Source organism: Aphelocoma coerulescens, chromosome 2 (assembly GCF_041296385.1).
Source record: "Aphelocoma coerulescens isolate FSJ_1873_10779 chromosome 2, UR_Acoe_1.0, whole genome shotgun sequence".
Lineage (NCBI taxonomy): Eukaryota > Metazoa > Chordata > Aves > Passeriformes > Corvidae > Aphelocoma > Aphelocoma coerulescens.
In genome coordinates this window covers 146,003,163-146,029,880 of record NC_091015.1, presented here as the reverse complement: position 1 = coordinate 146,029,880, position 26,718 = coordinate 146,003,163, and the positions used below count along the sequence as shown (strand labels likewise).

Genomic DNA, 26,718 nt, shown 5'->3' with positions numbered 1-26,718 from the left:
CTTTCTCCAGTAATTCCAATTACTAAAATACCTGATATTCGGCTACATTACAAATCTGAGTTTACATATAGGAGAATGAAAAGTGATAACTAACAAAAGAATAAAGCAGTTGACATAACAGAAGTGCTATATTCAGCTGCAGTATGCCACACAAGCCAGGTAAAATCCAAGAAATCATATGAAGGAAACTCCAAGTCCCATGTGAGGTGTCAAGATAGCTGGCTTCTATAATGTTGGAATTCTTGCATTTCGCTCTAAATCATCCAGTATTCACTTAGCTCAGAAAACAGAAACAGACTATAATATAATTCCATTATGGGGACAATTCATGTGAAGAACTAAATGTAGCTTCTCAAAACGATTAGACCCCATAGAGCAATTAAGCATTTCTTCTTCCAACAGCAGGCTGAGGAAAAAAAAAGCCCATGTCTGCAAATCGGAAAATTTGAGTAATTAACTGGAATAGTTCAAAACAGCCTTTCCAGCAGTCAAGATTTAAAACATTTCTATAACACTACACAAGATTTGCATTTCTTCTTAGTTTCTGTATTTTCTAGTCACTCCTTTGCCCTTCAATAACTGAAGGGGGGAGAGGGAAATGGTTACCATAAACCCCCGTTCAGAGAAAGCACCTTTAATGAGAACAACATTTAAAACTACCATACAAGACACAATTCTACCTATCCATACGTAACTGATCAGGTCCCCTGTTATGTATCAAAGAAGAAAAAAGAGGCAAATCAAAAGAAGAATGGATAAAGACTGTAACCAAGAAGTTCATAAAGAAATGGGCTGACTATCACAGGATTTGACAAAAATACAGTAAAAGTAGGAAAAGAGCATAAGCAAGATGCAGCAACAAAGCCATGGCATGAAACTAGGAGAAGCATAAGACAGCATAATATTTATTCAGCATGCTACACTCAAAGCAAAAAAAAAAAAAAAAAGGCATAACACATTTGGTTTGAACTTGATACAGTCATAAAAGAAAGAAACTAAGCTCAGACTAGGGACTTTGCTTATTTAGATGATCTCCAACTAAAACAAAGGTGTTTCTGGAAATAGTTCTGATTACTTTCCTTGAATGGCCAGCAGCCCTGTGACAAAGTATGTTTTGGAGAATGTTAAGCAGGTGTAAGAGCTCTTATTTCGCATAAAGCAAAGATCCCAAAATCCAGGAGCTGTGGTTATACAGAGACCTCTGACATCTCCTTAGAATCCAAGATTCTGATGAATGTTTCACTAAGTGTGATACACACCTTTACAATACTATGCAGTAAGGAATACTTGCCTACAGCAGTACAACGCTTCAAAGCAAGATCAAATCAGCTACATCTGCTTGTGCCATTTTTAATTTTCCTATTATGCTTCACACAAACAGAAGGGACATTCACTGGATACCATGAAATAACACTGTAACAGAACACATCCTTTTCTATATTAGTTCCTTAATGATTACCTTCCAATAGCAAAATCAGAACTGTAAAATGTTAATTTAAGAGTTATCTTGCTTACTATAGCTTCCTGAGAAGCTAATATTTCACTGACTTTGTCTGCCTTATCATTACTACCTTTTAATGTTACTGTGTATTTCTACCTTTGGTAGAATTTTTCTCCAAAAGAACTGCCTGCCTTTAGAGACATAACACTAACTGGAAAATTAATGGGAAAAGAGCTGCTATAATTGTAGCTCAGTATTTTCCAGTAAAAACACACTTTCTGTCCTTACCATTACATTATTACATGTACCTTGTATTAATTATATTCTGTGACTGTAAGGCAGACTAGACATGTAGGAAAAACATTACTCTCAACTACAAGAAACACAATAATTACTCCTCATACAGTCTGCAATTTTAACAGCTTAACAACTCTCCCACATGATATATTCTTGCAGAAGAATGTATTTTTCTTGAATATCCAGCAATTTAAAAATGGTATTTGGATCTATAATCACTTGGTTTAAAATAATTACAAGGTATATATATCTTTTTTAAAAGCCTGATTTAATTTAATAAGAAATCACATGGGACATCAGACTACAAAATACTATTGTAGTACATAATGCTCTGGTATCTCTATGGCAAGAATACTATTGGTATTTATCATCTTACCTTGCCACAAGTACCAAAATGCTCTCACAAATGGAAACTAGTTTTCCATACCATTCACTAGAGTTCATTCTATAAAAGTAACTTCAGAGAATACTAATATTTTTTAACTCTTAGTACTGTAGACACTAATAAGTTTTAAGCAGCAGTCCAATACTTGGAATCTGTCCCATGACTTCAACTCAGTACAACTTCTATTTGATCAAGACTATACATATTACATAAACTTACTACTCAAAGTCAGCCATCAATGTTACATATTTGCAAACAGAAAACATGCTTCTATCATGCTTAATAGTTGCTTATTCTTAAACCTATCTACTTTTGATTATGCCTTGGGGTTTTTTTTCTGAAGATTACTAGTACAATAAACACATTTTTACTACAATAATTTCCTCACAGGAATATTTCAATTTTATCTTTACTATTTTCTCATTTCATTCACATTCCGTAATAATCTATTCCATTAAAAATTTCCTTGCTGATATTTCTTGCCTCATCAAGATCAAAACCTGTAATTAGTCTGTTCCTTTCCAAACTGTGAAATGTCTCATTCTGAATAAAAGAGGAGGAAGATATGCACTATAAGGCATTCCAAATTCTTTTGAAGTGATTCAAGTTGTTTCAATAAATAAAAAGAAATAAGCAAACATAATAAAAAATGTCCAATGAAACCATAAACAGAAAACATTATACCATAAAGGACATAAGCTACAGATCATTTCTTTGTGCTGTAGCATCTGTATGCATTTTCATTTCCTCTCAGAATGTCTCACTACATACACTAATATCCTTCAATATAGAATTCTTTAATCTGAAGGGGAAAAGGAGAGATACTGACTTCTGGAATTTCCACAAATGTCAAACCAGCACAGAGTGACTGATATTCTGAGCTGGAATTCATTCATGTCATACATCAGTATACTTGCTAATCAGACAACAGAGTGATTGACTTTTTTATGTACTGAGACATCAACACACAGGTTAAATCTAATTGGTATGAGAATTAGAACAGGAAGAGAATTTTGGAGTCACCATCACGGGGTCTTAATACTAATTAGGATTTCTCAGCTGTAGTTTTGTTCTATGTTTAATAAGGTCAAAACCAGCAGTAACACACTTGACATATTAGCAGTCTTCCCGTATGTATGAGACGGTCGTGATGAAGGCTCTGAACAGAGGTGCACAGTAGTAGGATGAAAGACAATGGTCATAAACTGAAATATGAAAGGTTCTGCCTGGAATGGAGGAAATGTTCTCACCATGAGAACAGTCAAGCAGTGGCACAGGTTGCACAGAGAGGGTGTTCTTATCCTTGGAGATTTTCAAGGTCTGACTGGGTATAGCCCTAAAGAACTTGGTCTGATCCCCTAACTGACTCTGATTTTAGCAGAAGGTTGAACTGCAGAGACTTCCTGGAGACCCTTCCAACTTGAATTTTCTGACAACCCTATTATTTTTTGCCATGTACAAAGAAATAGCTTCCTTCTGCTCTTCTGAAGAACAGTGTTAAGGAAATGGCAGTGACTGGCATCAATACTTCTACTGCAGAACCTCTGCATGAACTTTTTCTTAAAAAACACAGATGTCAAGAAAACGGTTTGGCCTTCTCATTCGTGATTCATTCTTATATCAGCAACCACTGATGGTTTCCAGGTTCACTCTAAACTTGACAACAAGTTCTCTGGGCCCTCCCACAAAAAACCAACCTTTCCTTCTGTTATCTCTGAAGTTTTGTTTTGTGTGTGCTCTGAACGCCCCTCAGAAAATTCTGAGTTCCTATTACGCAGCAGATTCCAGACTTATGTTCTTCCTAGCCTTCTTGCCATAACACTGAATTCCAGTAATTTAGGCTCAATATTCTCTATTGTTCTTTGAAAAAAAGCCACCCTCTCAACCTCCCTGTAGAGTTTTTCACCTGATGTAGTACCTGGCAGTTAGAACAAGGCAAAAAGACAGCCTACCTCTCTGCTATCCAAGCACAAGAACAAGAAATAACATCAAACTAGCAGCTGAACAAACAAAACAGGTGCTCTCAGTCACGGCTTCCATTGCTATTTGTGCAAATAAACTACAGACTCTGGAGTAAGGGCACTATTTATAGCTCTAAGCTTAGGTGTCTTGATTTTTGGTAGCCCACCAACATACTCAAGAGTTTGTTGTTAATTTCAGCATACACACTGAACTGATCTCTCCTGCAATTCTGAAATAATTCAACTTAAGAAACTTATATACATTTATATACAGCTATGGATTTCATGCATGCATGTATTCCTTTCACAACCTACTGGTTTTTTTTTCTTTTTTCTTCTTCACTGTACTGTTGACAGCATGTATACATTCACTTTCAACACAACAGACATTTAAAAAGTCTCATGTGGATCTTTAAGTATATCAGATTCTTTAGGACAACATCATATACCAAAGTTAAGCTCATATGAACACCTTAAGTATGCCTACCACCATTCTTTCACCAGAATACTGTATGTTTCAATTTCAAAGCTTATTGTTGCATATTAATTAGACCAGAAAAAAAAAAAAGCTGTCATAATTACAGGTTTCAATGCATACTTTCTATGACAGTTCCTCATTTCAGGCCACAACAGAACCATTGCTTCTGGCAGAGGATTTATTCAGATAGTCAGCAAGATAAATCTCACTGATTACGTACTGAAATGATAAAATATCCCACCTATCTCCTTTCAGTGCAACTCAGTTCATGACTTAAGAATATCACTGAAAATTTTTGCTATAAGAGGAAATAACACCTTATACATGACTATATTAAGCTTAAAAAATTAAGCTAAAGAAGACATTGTGCTTAGGTTGCTTATCCATGCTGCTTTTCCATCTGAAATAAGAGCTGATAATCTACCAGAGTTTCACAGAAATGTACAACATATAAAAATAATACTATTTACACACTGCCTTGTGGGCCTATATGAAGGATGAGGACACGAGTGGCTAATCACCCACACAACACAGTAAACTGTTTATACAAGTCCCATACAGCTGTGTCCTGCCACTCCCAAGCAATTATGAGAATACACTCCTACACTTCGACTTTAGACAGAAATTTCAATTCATACCCATCAAAATGAATGTAAAATTGGCCATGTTATATGGAACAGAGATTAAATGTCAGTATGTTGAAAGGAAGTGATTAGAGCTGAACAACCTGCATTACCACTAAACTTTGAAATGTTGGGCTTTTGCTGGCTTTTGTGTTTTGGAGTTTGGTGGCAAGGGAGCAGGCGAGAGGAAAAAAGTCGTTTTAAAAACAAGGGTATTAGAAAGGCAAGTCACTTATTTTAGTCTTTTTCCTAAGTGGTTAAAAGAACTATGCAGCAGTTCCACAACCCTTTTTTTATATGTACACCTGGGAAGAATACTGAATCCTGTTACTTTCCTCACTGTTACCCTGATGTGGTTTAGACCAGATGTTTAAATGTTACAGTATGTACATTTTCTTCTCTTCTTCCAAGGCAAAAGCAAAATAAGAGGAATATTTGACTTCACTCCACAAGAGACCTATTTAATAGTTTGGCGGTTATGTAAGTAAAGGTAGCTTGGCTAAGTCAATGTTGACGACATACAGAACGACATGATCCTAATGAGTTGGAAAATATTGGCTCTCATGAGATTCAACCAGATGCTACTGCGCTGAGAAAGCTACTGTATTATTGAATTTCATTTTTATGAGGTAAAATTTATTATTCAACCATTAAGGTATCCCACATGAAATCTTGCATAAAATAGTTTTACAGTTACTTTCTGGAAAATAGATTTTATTTTAACTTTAAGACATCATTTACATGAGGGATTCAATGCCTATTTGATCACCTTCAGTAGAGAAATGTAAGGTCTGCAAGCAATTTTCCCAAAAATACCAGATTAATGGAACCGAACTGTCAACAAAATAATGAACTACCTGAACAGGACAAGGAAAAAGTGGTAGCAAGTTCCAGTTTTCCAGAGTAAACTAAAGCCATCTGTGACTGTGTATGTATTTTCTTGGCAGGCTGAAATGGTTAGAAACTGAGTGCTTCAGGTACTTACTAACAAATAATGGAAAGAATACACAGTAAAATTACTCTAAAGGATTAATCATGGTCAGCCTTTAAAAGATCTTACCTGGTGCCCTTTTCCCAATATTTTGGTAATTTGTACACTTACTTTTTATTTTAAAAATTATATAATAAAAATTGTAATAATATTAATATCTGTACATGCAATAATGTAGAAAGCATGTTGTATTTCAAATTCATATTTGTTTCCAGATTTACACTGACTGAAATGCAAAATCGGGATGTTTCACAAGCATAAGAACTAACATTATTTAGCTGACATGTAACATGCTGTTGTGCTTGTATACCAAAAGGCTTATAAAATTAAATCAAAACATAGATTTCCAAAGAGTTACATGTGGCTTGAAGACTGCTTTTGTGCTATTTTTTTTATTTTAGATGTAATGCATTAAAAAGTTAGTAATGCTTTTTCTTGAACCATGAAAAAGAGCAAAAAGCTGTTTGCAGCTGTTTTACTTTCTGTTTGTTATGCTGCATTTTGTCACTTGTATTCCCATCTATTTTAAGTTTTCTATTCTTTGTGTTCTTGCACAACTATTTCAGGCAGTATCCATCAATCTTGAATGAATAGGTTTTATCATTCAAGTACAAGTAGTAAGTTTAATTGTTTATCTCTTTTTTAAACTATCTTGCCTTCTAAGAACCCTAAAAAGAACTTTTTGCAAGTAGAAATTTAAATATATGGATTACAAAAGGTGCAATTGCAATGAGGGGAGTTAAGTGCTTTCAGAAATTCCATTAAATTCCATGTAACTTATGATTAAAAACCTGCTCTTAGCAGAATTAAATCATCTCAAGCTAAGACAGACATAATATTTAAACATGTTTATAAAAAAATTCTAGTGTAAAAATCGTACATCTTTCTTGACATACTCATTTTGTCTGTCCTCCACAAGTTCTGAGCTCCATCAATCACAGTACTGTACACATCTTTTACTGGAAGTTTTAAGATAAGAGACCTTACTAATATGTATGACAAATAGAAATTTTAGGTAGTACAGGCACTTCATTTTTATATTCTGTCAGAAACCAAACACACACAACTTGCTTTTGAGACTTCAAATTTTTTTTTTTTTTACACAGCCTGCCTTTGGGCAAGTTAATTAAAAGATAAATTCTCAGATGATCAAATGAAGACAGAAATCTAGTAACAAACTAGGGAATATTTGAGCAAAGTGTCTTTCTCCTAGAAGGAAAAGGTTTCTGAAGAGCAAAAGGAAGAAAGTAGATGGGGGACAGAAGAGTGTTAATCTTCAAGCAATCTTCCCTTTCTGGTATTCCATTAATCTATTACCAAGAAGAATTTGTAGAGGATAGAGCTCAGAGAGGTTGTTTTGAATCCCTAGACCAACTTCAGCTTCAATCACCTTTGAAAGAAGTTTTGGAGCAAGATAACATTTCTGCTCCAGGTGAAAATTTAGGACAGAACCCCAGATACTAGCAATAAACTCTGTTCATATGTTTGTGGAAACACACAGTGCAGAGTTCCCTTTTTAAACTAGATCCATAGAAGGTCTTTCAGCTGTTACCTAGCAAACAGGTCCCCAAAGGGGCCTTTGTACCTTGTGAGCCTCTCCACAGCAGATGAAAGAAAGGGCCAGTAGTCATGTGCTCCTCTCTGAGGTTTCCTCCACTCCTGCTACTCATGTGTCTGTACTTGTCTTCCTATTAATTTTTGGTTTTTTTAACTTTTACTGCTTCTCTACTTTAACTCTTTCTACTTTTCTACTTTAACTCTTTCTACCTGCTTCTTCTTGTTTTATCTTTCTCTGCAGCTCTCTTCCCTTTTTATTAGGTGATTCTCTTCCTCCTGTTTTTCTTTCTTTTCATTTTTTCTTTTTTCCCTTAATTTATCTGTTCCTCTCCTATAGAACATCCTAGACCATATCGTGAGCCTATATTGTAAGTTTCAGTGATAAAGTTTTAAAACTGGAAGAGATGGCTGTGTTGGAAAAAGCATACAACTATGCTTTCAACATAATTCCTGCTAAAAAAAAAATCTTTGCTGAGAGGTTACAAAGGTTTTGGTATCACTTTTGAGTTCAAGTAGTATTGAATTGATGTGTTAAGGAAGCCTAACACTCTCAACAGCACCTGACACAAAGCCCCAACAAAGACATAAAGAGCTCAGCAGCAAGTGTTTCAGTCCAATAATACTCTTCAATCACACACAAAAAGTGGCAATACAGTCACAGGCAGCTAAGAAAGTAGTAGGCTATATAAAAAAATGGCAAACACATTTGAGACCAGCTACATGGAAGGAGCTACCCAGAGAAGAAAAAATTCAAGTCTCAGTATATTTCAAATTTGGTAGAATAGATCTGGATGGGTAGCTAATAACTAGCCCATTTCTATAGGAAGACACATTTCATCCACAGGTTATAAAACAAGCATGATGTTGCACTGAGTATCAAGAACACATAAAATCCTGTGATCCTGCCTGTAGCAGGCAGATTTGCTGGAAACCTTGGGATAACAACAGACCACTAAAAATAGAAGGTAAATTACATAAGCCCTTTTTTTTTTTTCCTTTTTGTCAGAATAATTTCATGTGTAAGGAGGGCTTTTTTATTTATTTTTAACAGGGGAAAAAATCTGGATAGAGACATAGCTGTTTGCCCTGCTATATTTCTAACTAGTTAGAAATACGGCTTTTAGAAGTTTGAAAATGTAAACACAGAAGAACATTTGTGCCACTGTATTAATGAAACACATAGCTTATAATTCTCTGTAACAGCAGAATGTAAGCAATAAATTTCAAGAAAAAGATTCCCTGAAAAACTGGATAAAGTGAAAGAAAGGGAATCTGAGCATATTGTTGATTTTTCCTGCAAGAACGCTACAATTTAATATAAACATAATCAGAAAAAGAAAAGGAAGGCAAGAAAAATAAAAAAAAGTGTTTATACTTCCATTATTTATACTAAATTAATCAAAGAAGCAATCAATCCACAACACCATGAGGATGGAAAGCTATTTTCTTGAATTATTACTTCCGTACATAGCCAAAAACAAGTTCTGCTCAGAGGGAAAACACAATACCATCAGAAAAAGGCAACATTTCCCTTGAGATTTTAGGTTACACAAGTAAATCTCACCTGTTCACCCACAAAGATTCTCAGAGACACAAGGGCATGAGGAGGAGCCCAAATACCTTATCAAGCTACTGCCAGGCCCAGCACACGAGCCACGTAAGGTCACTCTGTGTAAGCCCAAAGGAGCACCAGGGCATGCAGTGGCAGGCAAGAACTCAAAACAAGGACTCCCAAGAAACATTCATCAGCTTTTGTTTTATGTTGGAGAAACTAAGCTGAATGTAAGTAAAAGTGTTTAACAGATGTGCCTTGTTTTCTGGCAAGTTCCTTATTGACTGCATTATCCTCATATTTACTTTGTAAAAAAAAAAAAAAAGGAAAAAAGAAAGAAAAATGACAAAAGAAAAGCTGAAATTTCAACTTCCCTGTGCAAATACAGTCAAGTGTTTTTTTCAGAGGCTTACACGCATACACATTACTGTTAAAGTATGTGGAAGCTGACCCTAATTACAAGGATGACTTTCAATAGGGCATGATACTATATTTTACACAACAGTATTCCAACAAAAGTTTGTAGGCCTACAGAATCAATCCAAAAATTAGGACAAAGGGATTGACAGCAATCATTTCAAAGCCTTGAATGCAAAGCTGCCTTCAGTCTAGTTAATGCCAAGCACAACTACAGAAGTGTAAAATTTACCAGGTGAAACATTAAGCCATGAACAAGAGAAGATCAAAACAAGTGCATTATATTGTTCATTTATTTTATTTGAAGTACTTAAAATGCATGCTCCAGATTTCTATTCAGCAAAGATACTGTTAGCAGAGTTGTTTCACAGTCCATTGAACTGACTGACTGAAATACGTTAAATAATAAAACAGGTTAGTTTGAAATCGTGCAAACCCTAAGCGCATCTGAAGTGATCAAACAAGTGTATTTTCAGATTTCTCCATGGAGTGGATTGTAAACCTGCTACCTTCACAAGTATCAGGACTTGAAAATAAAATGTCACAATCCCACTCTTAGGTGACCCACACAGAATGAATGAATGAAGACAAAAGTGACTTTTATGAAAAATGGAAAACCTAAGCACTTTAAACAGTAATTCCAAGGGTTACACAAAAATACAGCAGTTCTTTTGCAACATTAGATCAACACAGATTTAACGTCAATAAACAGGAGGAGTGAAAAAAAGAATGTAAAGGGTCAAGAAAAGCAGGGCTGAAATACTTCCAGTGGTCTAATCCACCACTCTGCTTCAAATCACAATTTTCTACACCTAAATCATTCTAACACATTCTCCAAGACTGGCAATGCTGTATATTCCAAAATATCTGTTATTCTTTTTATGGGTTTATTCACAACAAATAAAAATAATAGCTCTAAATTATTCTAGCCTGCACAGAAATCTTAAAAAAAAAAAAAAAAAAAATATATATATATATATATTCTGGATGACCTTTATGTACTTGAAAACTCTGGTTTCCTCTGTAAACCTCTGTAAACTGGTCAAAATCCTTAATTTATTCCCAAAATCTATGAGTGTTTCACAAAAGGATGACAAATAACAAGTTTCATTATTTATGTAATCATCACCAACACTTGCACATCTTCAGCAATTTCATAAGTTAAGTAACATTTATTTATGAAATAATGAGAAACATCTGCAGCCCTTCTAAAGAAATCAATGTATGCCATTGATTAATAAAGCCCTTAATAATCCAGTTTCACCTCTAAATGATCCTGAAGTAATAACATTTGTACCATATAAGGTAGCAAAAGTGGATGTTTCGGATGAGGGAAGCATGGAAAAATTATCCTGTATGGGAAAATTAAATGCATCCAGAAATTGGTGCCAAGGAGTGAGGCTGGGTGGCTTAGCTTACATCCTGGATTTTAAATATAAGCTATAAATACCCATATACACACAAAAAACATTCTGTCTGTTAGCCACCATAAGTAAAACTTGGATTTAAAGGATATAGTTGTATGCATACTCACTAGCAGTGCTCTGTATCACAATAAATAATTAACCAGAAGCATCACATATTTACCTGAAGTTTGGAAAACCTCATTCAGTAAAGCTTCATTTACCACCACTGAACTGACATTCCCAACAGGATGACACCAGCTCTGATAAATAGTTTGAAGCAGAAGGGTTTGAGCTCTAGTTGCTTGAACTGTTAAATTAGGGAGCTCAAAAATGCATTCTGTTAGTGGGACATGAGCTCGCTTGGTCCTGTTTAAAATAATAAAAGAAAAAAAAGAAAATCATTACTTTGGCACATAAAAATAACCATTTTAAAAATTAGTCACAGAATATCAGAGTACAAGAAGTTAGTTTGTAAGGTTGAAACTGTGTGCCTATTAGATTTCCTCTTGTAAGAGCTGATTCTACTGACACTGAAATGAAACCTAAACAGTACTTGTTACATGATTTAACTTTATATCTCCCTCAAGAACATAACAGGAAAAAAATCACATATTTTTATCTAATTATCTCTTGGTTTTAAAATATTCAATAAAAGCAATTCCATGTGCTCCCACCAGAAAGAGCTACTAAAAATTGTGCCGATACTAAAAACACAGAAAACATTTGTTCAAAAATTGAATGTTCCATTTTTTTTTTTTATTGAAAAGCTTACAGTGCATCACTAAATGACATATGGCTAGTGACCCAAAAAACACATAGACAATATTCATACATCAAAATACAAACAAGTCCACATTCCGTATTTTGCTGACAAAGCTCATTAAGTGATTCTACTATTTTTCAATGCCCTTTATCTTTCAGCTGGGGAGGAGCAACAGGAGGAGACAGGCATTTGCTAGGGCGAAGTAGAGGACATTTGTTTGGGAAATAAATTCCTCTGTGACAATATAATCCACCACTAACAAGAATGCTTTACAAAAACTATAGCAAAGTCAGTAATTTAATTTTTCTTCCTAATATACACCATTACCTGAAATAAAGCAACAGACTGATTTTCTACATTCAACAAAAACTATAAAGGTTCTTTAGCCATCTCAGTTTGGAGCCTTTTCCTGTAGCATGTTTTCAACATTATCATTCTTGCCCTAATCACCTCCAACTTCATCACTGAAATTTACTTCTTCTGTTATTTAGCATTATTTTCTCTAATGTCCCACATGGCAGGAGGGTTGGAACTAAATGATCTTAAAAGGTTGCACCAAACCCTAACCATTCTATGATCCCATGAAATATAATCACTGATGCACATATTAGCTAATTCTCATTTTGAGGAATCTCCTCCATTAGAAAATTTTAGGGACATGCTTAAAGCCCCTTAAAAATAAATAGTAGGTTAATGTTCCACTGGAAATCAGAACCTCAAATGAGACAAAGCTGCTGATGCAGCACACAAAATCCATTGGCCTTGGAAAAAAAGCATGCTTCACCAAAACGCTCAGGGACTGAAAATGTAAAGACATGCAGATACTCAATGACTCCTCAGAGCAGCAAAACCTTCCAAGGAACTCTCAGAAGCAGCCATAATACACCACATCTCCTATCTAAGTCCAAAAGAAAATGCTAGCAGCTGTATGACCTAACATATGAGGGGTAGCACTAGCAGTAGAGACTCTGCAGGAGGCTCCATGAATTCAGAAGCACGCCATTCGTGATGCTCAAATTCTAAAACCTCCAGCAGCATGAAGTGCCACAAAATTCTGGTAACAAGGAGCAGACTTCTTGAACATTCTGCATCTGATTGGGAGAGTGGGCCTTCACCAAGACAATTGTGAAGAGGAAAATACTTCATCGCTTCTCAGACCCAGGATCACTATGCTCTAGATGAAGCAGAACGTAATAAAATATTCTGCTGCTAACACTTTTGGCCCATAAGCTGCAGATGTGACTTTAGGAAGCATGGTTTGGAAATAAGCATTCTGAACATCTGAAGACATCTTTCAACTACTGCGTTGATACAGTGGTACAGCTAAAGATAACATCATCACTTTCAGTTTAGACTTGGACATACAAGCATTCACTCTAAGTCCTAAACAGAGCACCTCCCTTAATTCCTTGTCAATACCAGTAAACAGCTAAGTGAAAACCATTTTCTCTGGACCAAGAGGAATTATTAGGGTTAGATACCTACGGCTAAGACTGTGGTCTAGAACCTTTTAAGGTAAATTGAAAGAAAACAGCACATGTAGACATAACAGAGATCCATTCATTCCTGTTTCGAGGATGAAATGTCTCTGCAGGTCACTGTTTCTGCCCACTGCTTATAAAGGGACATTACAATACTCCTTAGCTGTGGATGTCTATACCACAGATCAAAGTGTCAGATAAAGCCCATCCACAATAGCCATTGCTCCTCACTATTTTAATATGAAAATAAAAAGAAAAACTGATTCTTACGAAAGAAGATACTCATGAAAGATTCTCAGAAAACAGATGTAAATACAGACGAAGGACAAAGAACAAACAAAAACAGATGTTGTAACCTTCTGTAATAGTAATCAGTACTCTTCAGAATGAGGTTTTCCAACCTCATAAAGCTGGGAATCAGGATTACCTGTCTCAAAAATACTGAGAACCGGGAGGAAACGAGCAACAAGACTGCCTCTGATTTGCAACTCATTTGAAGCTAATGACACAATTATACTGCCAGCTTCAAATGCCATTTGCAGAAAAAAACATGGATGAAGGAAAAACATTTCATGTTTATATGGGAGAACTCAGCCTTGCATCTGGTAGTAGAAATTTCTTTCATATGAACAAACACCATGCCCCACAACACCCCTGCAAAAAGACCGGTCTACTGTTTGAATAAATCTGTCTTTGAAGTTTGAACCTACCTATAGGTACAGCCTTTATTGCTAGAAAAATCAAAACTCATTAGAGGCCTTTGAAGAAGAGACCTTGTATTAAGCCTTGTTTGGTTGGTTTGTTTGGATTTTGTTTGTTTTAACAGGAGTCACGGACACCAAACAGCAAGCCAGAACAACGAAGCTACATATGCTTGTTTGGGGAACTGCGCATCTCCCACCTGCCTCACCTGCTGACAGACAGGTACAGATCTTTCTGGAGTACATGACCAGACCACATTCCAGCCTCTTCTTCAGCTTCAGCACAGCATGTCACCAAAAGGGTAGGAAATATCTCCTGAAGCTCTTCCTGTTTCAGTTTAAAGTTTAAACAAACTGCAAACCTTTCCTGACAATGTTCTTCTCACAAAAAGTGCAAATCATAGGAAAGAATGCATCTGAACACATTTGAAATTAGCTGGTGTAAAAAATCCACTTAAAAAAATGTGTTTTTTCTAAACATCAGAAAATTACCTATTCTGAAAATTAGAACTACTTTAAGGAGAGATGAAACAAAAGCTGAAAATAATACCAGTATTAAGTCAGGCAAATAGAGACAGACCACCTGGTTAAAAAAAAAACAAAAAAAAAAAAAAAAAAAAAAAAAAAAAAAACAGAAAACCACCCCAACCAAACAAACAACCAACAAAAAACCACCACCACAACCACAAAACCACACCACTAAAGAAAAACACTTTGACTCAGACACCCAAAAGGAATAAAGAGCCTGGAGCATATTCTGACCATTTCTACCACACAAATGCACAAGAGGACACATGACCACTGTCTTGTGGATACAATTAGAGAAAACATGCATCCCATTTCAACTCTTCAGATCAGAAAATGCTCTGTGCAAAATCTACACATATGCCTGTAGCCACTCAAAGAACAGCTCTGGGTTCTTTGAAAAGAACAGGTGGAGATTACAGTTCTGCAACTTCTGATGTTCATTTCACGTTAGAATTTGAACTTGTTTTCCTAAAATTTCCTAGAGTTTAAAGCCAAGCTCAGTAATATAGCAATTTAAGAAAAATAAGTGTGCATGAGTAAAGGAGTATAAAAGGCAATTCTGTACTTAGGAAGACCTATTCCTGTGAAACAAAATTGTATACGTAATAAATAATTTCTTTTAAAGCTTAAGATTAGACAGACAGCATAACCCACTTCTTTTACACAGAACTGAAGTTGGAAAACTAGATATGCATGTTACAAAAACTTTTGCAGGCAAAAAGAAATGTAATGCATAGTGACATCAGAATGCTTCCTGGTTTTTTTTTTAAGCCAAGTACTGTAATCCTTTATTTATCTCATTACAAAAGTGCAGTTACGTTTTTCCGTTCTGGTATTTTTTCCTTTTGTTATCCTTTCACACAACACGTTCTCTATTTCCCCCCTCCTATTTCTGAATACTGTTTTGCAGGATGAAAACTGAGTATTTCAGAACAAAGTGTCTGAATATTTCAAAAGATGTGTTTCCTAATGTAAAATTGGGAAGGAACAAAGGTAGAAAACCTTTTTCAGCAAACTTCAGAATGAACATGACTCTGCAGTAAGTCCATCTAAACACTTTTTTATTAACAAATTAATGTATTTCAGAGGGAAACTGAAGAGCTGTGACAAACACAGCATATAATACAGCAGTGCAAAAGATCTTGCTTTAAATGTCTGACTATTTGACTAATACACATTACAGCTACTGTACTGACCTATGCTACATTCAAAACTTAAAAGTTTCACATAAAATTGTCCCTTAGGAGTAGTAACAGCATATGAATTTTTTTTAACAATATGCAAATTCTACACATACTGTACTTTAAAAATCCCATAGGAATAGAGACTTCTGGTCCTTTTCAGATAAGTTTGGAGGAATGGGAAGTTGAAAATAAATCCTTTTTTATAGGAAAAAACATCAAGGCAGGGGAAGCATTGTACCATGTGTGCAGCAAATGTTGCTTAAAGGAAATTTTAACTAGACCCAGCTAATGATGAAAGTACAATTATAATTCAGGATTTATTATAATAGTTTTGAAACACAAATAATGCATTTAAAAGATCTTAAAATGTAAGTTTGCCACCAACCTGCACCTGTTAATACAGAAAATACATCATTAATAAGGTATTGAGCTATATTTAACCAAGTTTTATGACCCAAGAGATATATTTAAGTAATAAGTGAAAATACAAGTACAAATAATTTTTTTCAGTAAACCAAGTCAGATCTGTGGTTCTATACTGTATCATTAAATTTGCATTAAACAACTTCAAATCAAAACTCTTCACCATATTAAAAAAGTTGTGGCACATAGTTTGGGTCTAAAACTACTGCTTAAACTGCATTTTAGAACTGCAACAACAATAGGAATAATTATTTCTCAAGTCTTTACACTCAAGAGTTAAGATGCAGTTCTGAACATATGTTCATTTAACTGAACAGGTTAAAAAACTACCAATTCAAACACTCTTCTCTAGGGGAAAATAAATCCTAATGTAACTAGCAGGATAGGCTACTCATTAAAGCTGAACTTGGACAAGTTCCAGAATAAATTTAAGGAAATATGAACAAGCAAGTCTTGCTGTGTAGTGGCATGGAGTGAAAATGAATCTGTCCTAATTAAATGATTTTTAAATACACTTTGGCTGTACCCAGTTTGCTGACAAACTGTAATATAGACTTGCTGAAATATTTGAATAAATCTGGCATACCATTAAAGAAAATAGCTTTCTTTGCTGTTTTTGAATGAAAACATGAATTGGTCCTTATTATACAGCATGCATAGGCACCCATATAACCAATCCATATAGGTTCACAGGCCTGTTATGAAATATTTTCAGTTTGTAGACTTTAGGAACAGCAACTCATTCTTGTAAAATCAACACCTCTGAGTGATTGAAAGAATATAGCGGTGAACAGCTGGGTCCAGAGGTTTATACAGAGTCCCTAACTGCAAAGCTGGAACCTGCAAAATGCTTGAAAAAATTTGATTTTTGTTATTACTCATATCCTGTACAGTAAAATACTATTAGTTCATTTTTTCCAAAATAACAAAGCCAGTAACCTGCTACTAGAACCTAGCAATTGTGCCTTAGAAAAACCTGAATGTAATCTGAATGCCCAAATAATTTCAGTCAGCATTTGCACACTTTCCCTCTTAGGGAAGCAGAAAGTGTATGCTGGTTTTATAAGACATGAGCAAAGGCTTCATCGACATACCTACAACAAATCTGTATTTCTACTTATTTTAATGTTTCATATCAACTTAAAAAATAAAAGAAAATTTTTGATCCTTTTCCTTAACATTTAAGTAACTACTATTATTGCAAAGGAAACAATGTCTAGATACTTAATGACAAATATCAAACCTCTGAAGGGAATATGTAGGAAGGGAAATGGAACTATTATTGTTTGAAATGCCAAACTGAAGTCTCTGCTATTCACAAAAAACCCCAAACATATCACATGCCCACATATACTAACACAATTTTCAGCCTTCAGAGAGTGACATAAAATTATTCATGCTAGTGGACCAAGTTAGTTACCACAAAAAAAACCCCCAAACAATTAAACTTGCTTTAGAACACTTCATTCCAAAAATGTCTCCAAGACTGATGTCTTCAAAACTTCTGCTCTTCTATAGACTTCACTTAAGGCTGCCTGGTATCTTACATCATCTCTTACATAGAGAATTTTCAGGAGCTGCAGCTGCCCTGGCCACTTATTTGTAGGAAACACTGTAAATCATACAATTTATTACAAGGAAGAAAACAATGAACTTAAAGGTTCACCAATTTTTTTTTTTTTTTCCAGTAAAGCAAAACATTAACTTGGTATTGCTGAAAATTTTACATATGGGATTAGAAGAATTGTATCATTTTAAAACAGACTTCTGTATAGATTTTTAATAGCAGTTCTGAAATATAAATAGTCAGTGATGAAAAAACTTCTGCAAAGTGTTCAGTTATATGCAAACTTCAATAAAATCTCCACAGATTTCCTTGAAACAATTGTGAAAACAAAACAATATAGGCAGAGTACAAACTTTAATATGGCTTAGAAAATGAACAGAGGCTATCCATTCTCAATTCTCAGTATAGTGTGTGTTTTAATGGAACAATAAAATTCAGCTTTATACAGTAAAGCAAAAATGAATGCTTAGTGCAAGAAAAAAAATCATAACATCAAAATATATCTGAAAGGAAGAAACCTTGAAAAAAAAAATCTCTTTTAATGAAAGAATGCACAACTCTGGACATGTCAGAAGCTCTAAATGTGGGTTGTTTTTAAAATCATTTAATTAATTTTGTCCCACCTGGACATTAAAGTTATGACCATTAGATTAAAAATTATGATTGCTACATGCAAATAATAATACTGGTTTGTGAAGCAGCAAGAAGTGAGAAACAGTGACCTGTATTGTAATCTGCTATGAGACACCATAAGAAGAAAGTGTGCAAGAAAAAAACAAACACCTGGAATGTGAAGGTAAGAAAGTTCTAATTTCCCCCAACATGATTTGAGCCGTACTAAGCATCAGATGAGTCTTTTTACCCGTGGATTAAAAGCTTCAGAAAGCAGGCAAGAAAGCAGTCTGTGATCACTTCTAGCTAGGTCACTGCCTATGTGCCTCAAAATGCAACAGATCTGAGCTAAAAATCTGTTGACACCAACAAGGGATTGGGGGTTTTCAGTCTTATTTTTGGACACATGACATACTAAGGTGGCTGCTGAAATTGCAATGCAGGAACATGTTAAACCTGCAGCTGCATTAGAGAAACATATTTAGGATGTTTAGATCAAATTCAGCTTACTGACTCATCAATGGGACAGATGCTAGGGATCTGAACTGCCATCACATTGCAAGTGGATGTCAGGGACTAATTGCTATTTCTTTCTTTGCAAAAAATTCTTTTTCTAAGCACTAGTTAACACATGTCTCCAGAAATAATCATTAAAGTGATACAAGTAATCTATAAAAGAATAAAATTACAAGTTCCCTGCTCTGAGGAGATAGGAGGTAAGAGATAAGAGATAAGCAAACCTCAATCTTCTTTATGTACTTAAGTTGTTCAATGTGTGTAAACCATATATATTATGCATAAAGTTACATCTTTAGAGAACTGCATTTTCAGAACTCCACAAGGCATGGGGTGGAGATCTGAAAAAAAAAGGGATAAGAAACTTTCCCCATGGAATGCCCTCAATGAGAATTCAGTAGTTTTTTAATAACTTACACTTTAAACATCCAGTCTTTCTTGACTTCTCCAAGGAGGCCTAACTTTTTTACTTGGATCTAGGAATCCTCCTAGATTGTTGATGGTGGGTATTAGTGAAAACAAGGGAAGGGATATAACATTTAGCTCCATTATGTTCCACAAGATCCAAATATAAAGACCATGAGAAAAATCAGTATTGATTACAGTGGCCAATAATCAAAATGTATTACAGGCAAAAAAAAGCCAGAATCAAGTCTGGAAAGAAGCAGGGACTTTCAATAGGGAATTACTGACTTAATAAAGACAGTACAATCAATAATGAAAAGCAGAGAGCTTTTACACCTACGTTTTAATTGTGCCTTGTACCTTTTGATGAAAAAGAGATCCTACATGAAAAAGCAGCAATGCCAAACTAAATGCTATCCATCATCATTTATCTTGTAGGTAAATGTTAGTTGCAGGTGGGGGACAAGAAGGAAACAGCTGAAACTTGCTGATGCTGTAACTAAACAGCTGCAGATGACCAAAATCACCAGAGGTGACCAGGTAAAAGTCGCCAGTGGCCATAAACCTCCAAACCACAAAGATCTGTGTTAATTAAAACAAAGCAAGCATTATTCTTTTTTATAGCTTTTATAAATCCAGTACCATTGCTTTGGATACTACAGTGTATCCAATCTCAGAAGCCACCAGGGTGGTTCCTTCCCACAGTGCAGCCTGCTTTACTGCCTAGGGAAGTAACCCCATCCTCTCCCTTTCCCTCTCCGCCTACCCCCTTCACACAATCCCAGAAGCAGCAGAAACAGCCATTAAATCAATCCTCTAAATCTGCCACACAGAACCATTTGGTTGCCATTAGGAGGTAAAACAGGGAGCCAGAAGGACTCAAACGTGCTGGTGCTCAGTGAAGAAAACTGCACTGACAAACCCAGTTCAAAGGTCTTCTTGGGAACTAACACAGTTTCAAATTCCTTGCTAAAGATTTAAGAGCTGAACACAACCCCAACTTCAAGTAAACACTAACAACTGATCTCAGAAAAAAAATTTCTCCAAAAAGCTAAGTGGGTTATGATTGGGGGCTTCTGTGAATTTCTTCTAAAAAGTTTTGCATGCTGTGTATTTTCTTTCATAAATAGATAAAATATTTTGGTGGGAAAAAAGGACACATTTACAATGAGAGGAAAAAAGGTTACTTGAAATTCTGGTAAATTTTTTATAGCTAGTCAGAACAGTAAGAAGGTGCATGTCTGCATTAGTGAAACAAAATTATTTGAACAAAATTATTACCCTAAATGGAGATGTCACAAACAAAATACACAAGACTAAAAGAAACAAAGCTGTACTTCTGTATCTGAATTCTGTCAAATCCAGAAAGGTAAATCACAATGGCTGGGGTTGGAAGAGAGATCCTTTAAATCCAGCCACACTGCTACACAAAAGGACTTAACTCTGCGGCTTACAGTACCTCAAAAGCCAATTCCACTATCCTTTAAGAGAGAAGTTACAGCACCAAAAACACGTTGCTGGAAACAGGGAAACATGTTTTGTTTTTTTGATTACCAGAAAAGCCTTTAATATAACAAAGAATGGATGGTGTCTTCACAAGGGTGAAGACACAACAAAGAATCAAGGGTGTCTTCAACAGCAAGGACATGAATGGACAAGGTGTGCTAATGGTTCACATGTATACACTGCCTAACTGCAGAAAGAGTATAAAGACTTTAAAATTATTATTTTGTGGCCTCATTAAGTACCAACCTCAAAAGAATTTTAAAGGCTATCAAAAGCTATTTAAAGCAAAACATCAAATCTCAGTAAATGCATAATACTTTATACTTCAAAGAGTACAATTATTGTTAAATCCAAATTTACCATCTTTAAGTACTGACTCCAGCATTACTTTACACCATTCATTCCTCAAAAATAATACAACCTTTGAAGCAGATTTTATGGACAGTTTTCCTGTGTTCAGTTTTGGTTTATTCACTGTGTCTCATAACATCTATTTAATTAATTAAAAACTCCACAAGCCCTAGTGAGTCTTCAAGACCATCAAAATCATCACATACACACATAATGAAGAAAAGGTAGTCAGTAAAACACACCAAAAAGATATATTCTTGTATTATATCCATGCACAGCCACATCCAACATGTATGCAAAATCAAAGTTATACAAGTACTTTGAGAGCAACAGACTAAGTCAGTGACATTACAGAAATCCCACTTATATTTGCTCATTTGAAATACAAAAGTCAGATTCTTAATTCTGTCATTCTCCATGGATATTTCTTTATCATCAAATAAATACTCTAATCATGTTCACCCAATATTTCCTTCTGTTCATTTGTTCATTTTGGAATCAGCCATTAAACTCAAAGAAAAAAAACAGTTAAACATCAAAGAAAAGAATCATATTGGTTTTTGTTTAAAAACATGCATGTTATAATGGGAAAAAAAAATCTGATCAATTGAAAAACAAATCCACAATTTTCATACTGGTGTCTGAACTAACATAATCCTTTCCATTTTTTCCATTGATATCAGAAGTATCTGCAACAGGTGTAACGATTTCCAAATCTGATAAACAGGTTTTATTCTCACAGTTTACTGTTTAAGAGCTTCATACCCCACCTGAGCCTGACTTGACTTGTTCTCTTTTGTGTTGTTTGTTCAAATGGCCCTCTAACATCCTCATCCAAAACATGCCATGCTAAAAAAATCTTGTTCAGAAACTGGGAGCTGGTGTCCCTTAAAAGATTAAAACATAATGAAAACCAGAGAATATTTACCAAACATACAGGCCCAAATGGAGATCCAGATGTTTATATGCATTCAGTACTGTACCTCAGTACTCATTCAATACTATTCCTCAGTATGTACACCTGACAGGTTACTTTAACTTCCTTTAAAAGGCATTGCTAAAGAAATAGCAATAAAAAATAAAAACCTATAAACAACTAAGTTAGAAGTGCTTGAGGAAAAATGCTGAGAATGCATAGTGTTTGTGTGTAAGGAAACAAACACAGCTTAGAACCAAAGAGATCCTGATCTATGAGAAGGACTACACCTGTAGAAAAGAAAAAACACCTCTGGGTCGCAGACGAAACAAGCATGAGGAGAATACAGCAAACAAACGATACTGGATACAGGACAGTATGTTTCTTCCACCTAGAGATGAACACAGGTGCAGTAAAGATGCTCAGGTATTATGGACAGCTGAACATCCACATGAGCCTTTATTATTTGGTTTATTTGAGTCAAGATAAATACAGCTTTTTTTAAATAAAATTTTTTCAGTCACCATTTATCATGGTCATCAGCTTCAACTGAGAGTCACATTAACATGCTTGTAAGAGTAGGTGCATCATTTAAGACTCTGGTTTCTGGTACCTCACTTCAGGTGGAAATGATGCCTACCACTTGAGAGTGAGGCTGTGTACAGTCAAAAAAGGATATGCTACAGCCTGGCCAGTAACATGACAATGCTCCATGAGCATAATGCAAAATCAGCATTTTATATAGCTTAATCAGTAAGTATATGGTTCATTCAAGAAGCCCTTAAACACACAGCTTTGGTAAGGTGCATTATTTCATAAACAAGGTGAATAATCCAATATAGTTGCCTGTAGAATTATTTTAAGTCCTAATGAATGAAAGGCCATTTTTTTCCCTTCAAGTTATTCTATTTAATGACTACAAGTTCTTTAAACAGTGCTTTGAATCCTATCAACTCCAGTGGCATTACCTTGAAAAGTAGATGTAAAGAAAAAGGTGAAATGTGAGCGAGCAACTGCAACACTAAAGTACAGTTCTTTAGAATTCTGTGTCACAATGAACATTTGAATAGGGCTGGCTAGCAGAATGACACCACAATCAGTTTCAGGGTGCATGTTTCAAGCATCCTTGTTTGCCAGCTATTGAGGCTGAGTGCCAGCACCAGTAATGGTCTGTGCTGTGCATACTGCTGACCTGTTTGCTCTCCGCCAGCCTCAGGCCAGGGCAGCTGGCACTTTCTCAAACAGTGCTGAAGGGCCCAAGCATGTCAGAAGCTGTCCTCAGCCTGAAGCCCCACCATATGTCCTTCCTAGACCTAATTTTATTTTTTCCCACCTTTTGGGAGTGGAACGGAAAGCTACAGGTAGGTATGTGTATGAGCTGGGACATGAGAAAACACCAAGCCCCAGAGTCACAGATGAGTTTCTAGCAATGTGTTATTTAGCAGTAGAGATGCCAACCAGAGACTGTATTTCTCTTCATAATTCACAGATACACTTAGAGGCAGAAAAAAAAGACACCAAACTGCAGATAAAATTCTCGAGAAACAAAGGACAAACTCTGTGTGAAGAACTGCATCTTTCTAGCCAGAGTCTACATGGGTAAAGCATCACGGCAGAGAATATCACTGAAAATCCTAACCAGATCATTTTATACAGATAGTGTGACCACTAAGAGAAACGGAATTTCTAAATACATCCAGTGCAAAACGAATATACATTAGGGATTCCATTTTTGTTTAGGTTCTATGCTATGTAACAGCATTTCAGCTTTAAGACTGGGTTTTTAATACCTTTCACCAGTCTCTAACCAAAATGCAGTTTCAACCCTGACAATCCTGCACATTTTGAAATATCACTTGCTTGTTTCTAGTAAATGCCAGCAAATCCTGATGGCAAAAGTTACAAAAACCAGGATTAACTATTCACCATGTGCAATCACTTTCCCTGGACAGATATTAGTTAATAAGCTTAATTTACTTTCACTGACAAGACTTGACAATTAATTAGTCTAAATAACTACACTGGAAACACTCCCAATGACTACCCTTTAGTGTCAGCTAAATTTCCTCCTCATTGACAATACTGAACAATACAACTGCTTCCAATTTACATTGATTAAAAGTGCACTTTTAAGAGATTTGCTGAATGCTGCCTGCCACATCTGCTGAGAACAGTAACATTTGATCTGGACTTGATTTTTAAAAAAAAATTAAACTAGAGGTTTGCAACTGAAGTTAATTTGTTGTTACACTAATCAAGCTGCATGTCATGTACTCAGAATGCAAAACCCCTACTGTTCCAAGTGTTCCAGAACAGCGCAGTTGCAAAGTGCCCCAAAAGGTTCTTGTTGAAACTTAAAATGTTAGTATCACTGCAGATCAGAAATGTTCCACAAAAGTTCTTTAAATAACTTCATCCTTATAAACAAACATGACCTCCTTGAACTTTTATAAAGCAAGATATGTCAATGAAAATCAATGAAAAGTCCTTCTGTTAAAGCTGTTAAATCAGCCCACATTACTGTTCATAATATGCTATACAACATTGACATACCTACTCCTCGAACACTAAGATGCACAGTAAATCAAACTTCTGAAAGTGCCACTCACTGCTCACCTAATGTCCTACCAAAACCAGCTAACAATAAATTATTTTAAAAATCTGATTTAGCATTATGTTCTTTGATGCATTTTCTAGGCAATAGCAGAGAAGTAGACAATGCTGAAGCAACCCAGCACACTCCTTAGACTGACTGTTCACACGTGAGGCACACAACCACCTCTGCAGAACCCAAGAGAACGACTGTTGTGCTCTGCTTTCTCACAGCCCCTATCACTGGCAAATCTCAACAGTTCAAACACGTTTTAACACGTGCCGGATCCAGAAGTGGCACAATGCTGAGGTGGCTGAAACTCTCCTGTCCCATCCACTGAATGCATCTGTTCAGGCATTCAACCCCAGTTCTTCTCTGTTTTGAAGAATACCCCAAATTTTCATCTGGCAGTTAAATACAACTACTGACATAAGTAATAGTCACAACCAAATGCTACAAAATGAGTTTCATGTGTTTTCAACCTGTTTCTGCTTCTGACCCAAGAAATGAGCATGCCCCTCAACTGCCCGTGTAAAATGCAATCCACATCCAATCTAAATTGACATGACTCTTGATCTACTGTGACTAGCCAAGAAAACAGACTGCCAAAATCAAGACCTACGTGTCAATTTATTGGAAAACTTCTTAGATTTATGATCTAATGCTCACAGTTTGTGGATATCTGGTTCTTTGTTACCTGCCAGTAGGATCTGCTTGCCTCTTACTAGGACAACTGCACTGAATGACATGACAGTTACATCTCGTGACTCTCAAAAAGCTCATAAATCTACTGTGATTTCTAGTTCTTAGCAGATTACTCCACTGGACATACCCTGCAAAGATGTTTTAATCACAAAAGTAGCAAAAACAGGCAGTTCACCTGATCCCCCATTATACACTTTTAATCCTCTCTTTGGTGAGCAGCAAATCCTAAAATCTCCATCATCACAGTAGCACCTTGTTGGTAAAGGCCATGTCAGCAGAACCTAATTCCCTTGCTAAATAACTTCTTACTGTGTAAGAAGCCAGATCTCCATCTACCACCCTGCTTGCAGATCAACATGAATTGCTCTCATCCTTGTCAGTTCATGGGGATACCATTAAATGCACACAGTATTTACAAGATGACCTCTAAAGCAGACATGAGCAGGTGCACATCCTGACTAGAACCTGTAATGACCTTACTCAATTGTGTATGGAGTCTAACAACAAATTCTATTAATAAGAATACAATTGTATGGAATACCAGGTACATGGCTTCTATTAAGAGAGGGATGTTCACCTTGTAAGGGGACACATGATGAAAGAAAATGGAAGTAAAGCTATATAAAAATACAAACACCTTCACAATAACAAAAGTTTGAGCAAAAGCTTATACAGTAGTAATGAGGGAGTTAGAATCCTCAGGTTTTGTAATGTTATTATTAAAGCTAGAAAATAAAAGAGAAACTAAATTGTGTGTACAAAGCAACCACTTCACAACTACATAGTGACAAAATCAAAATAAAACTACGGAAGCGAGATAAGAAAAAATGCTTTTGGTTCAGGTTGGTGGCAAAGTATATTTCTCAAAATCTTTGCATAATAGTTAGCCAAAAGGCAGCTATATCCTTTTGTGCCAATCTACTCTAAATGTAGCAGATTCTAAGGATACAGTAAATGTTTACAGTTAAATCTGTGTTATAATATTAAGAGCAGCTATGCTATATAAATGTTCTTAAGAGTTCATGAAAAGAGCCTACAGAAAATACACATATTTATTCCATGTGAAGAGCACTGCATCTAAATTTCTGAAGTGATCTTTCAGAACTATAAGTGCACATATTAATAAAATAACTATGTCAGGTCTGTAATTCACAGCTTTCACAAGTAAAACAAGTGACAGATCTCTGGACAGTTGAGGTGCCCTGCATATCATACATGTGACTGCCTTTAACTCCAGAGCAAATTTTCAACTTTTTCCAGCTTTTGTCAATAATGATTAGCACTTCAGTAAAAACACTAAAGAAATGAAATTACAATGCCAACACAAATCAAATCTCCTGTTACCAAAAATCCTTCTTC

The 26,718-nt window shown here is 35.6% G+C and overlaps 1 protein-coding gene across 13 annotated transcripts in view; it reads right to left on the bottom strand.

The window, feature by feature from the left end:
• The window catches only part of VPS13B (vacuolar protein sorting 13 homolog B), a 434,575-nt gene that overhangs the window by 325,940 nt on the left and 81,917 nt on the right, over positions 1-26,718 (bottom strand). For all 13 annotated transcript variants that reach the window (XM_069005219.1, XM_069005215.1, XM_069005221.1 and 10 more), the window contains one exon: positions 11,290-11,474. In XM_069005219.1, coding sequence (XP_068861320.1) covers positions 11,290-11,474 — 185 coding nt within the window. The remainder of the gene's footprint in view (positions 1-11,289; positions 11,475-26,718) is intronic.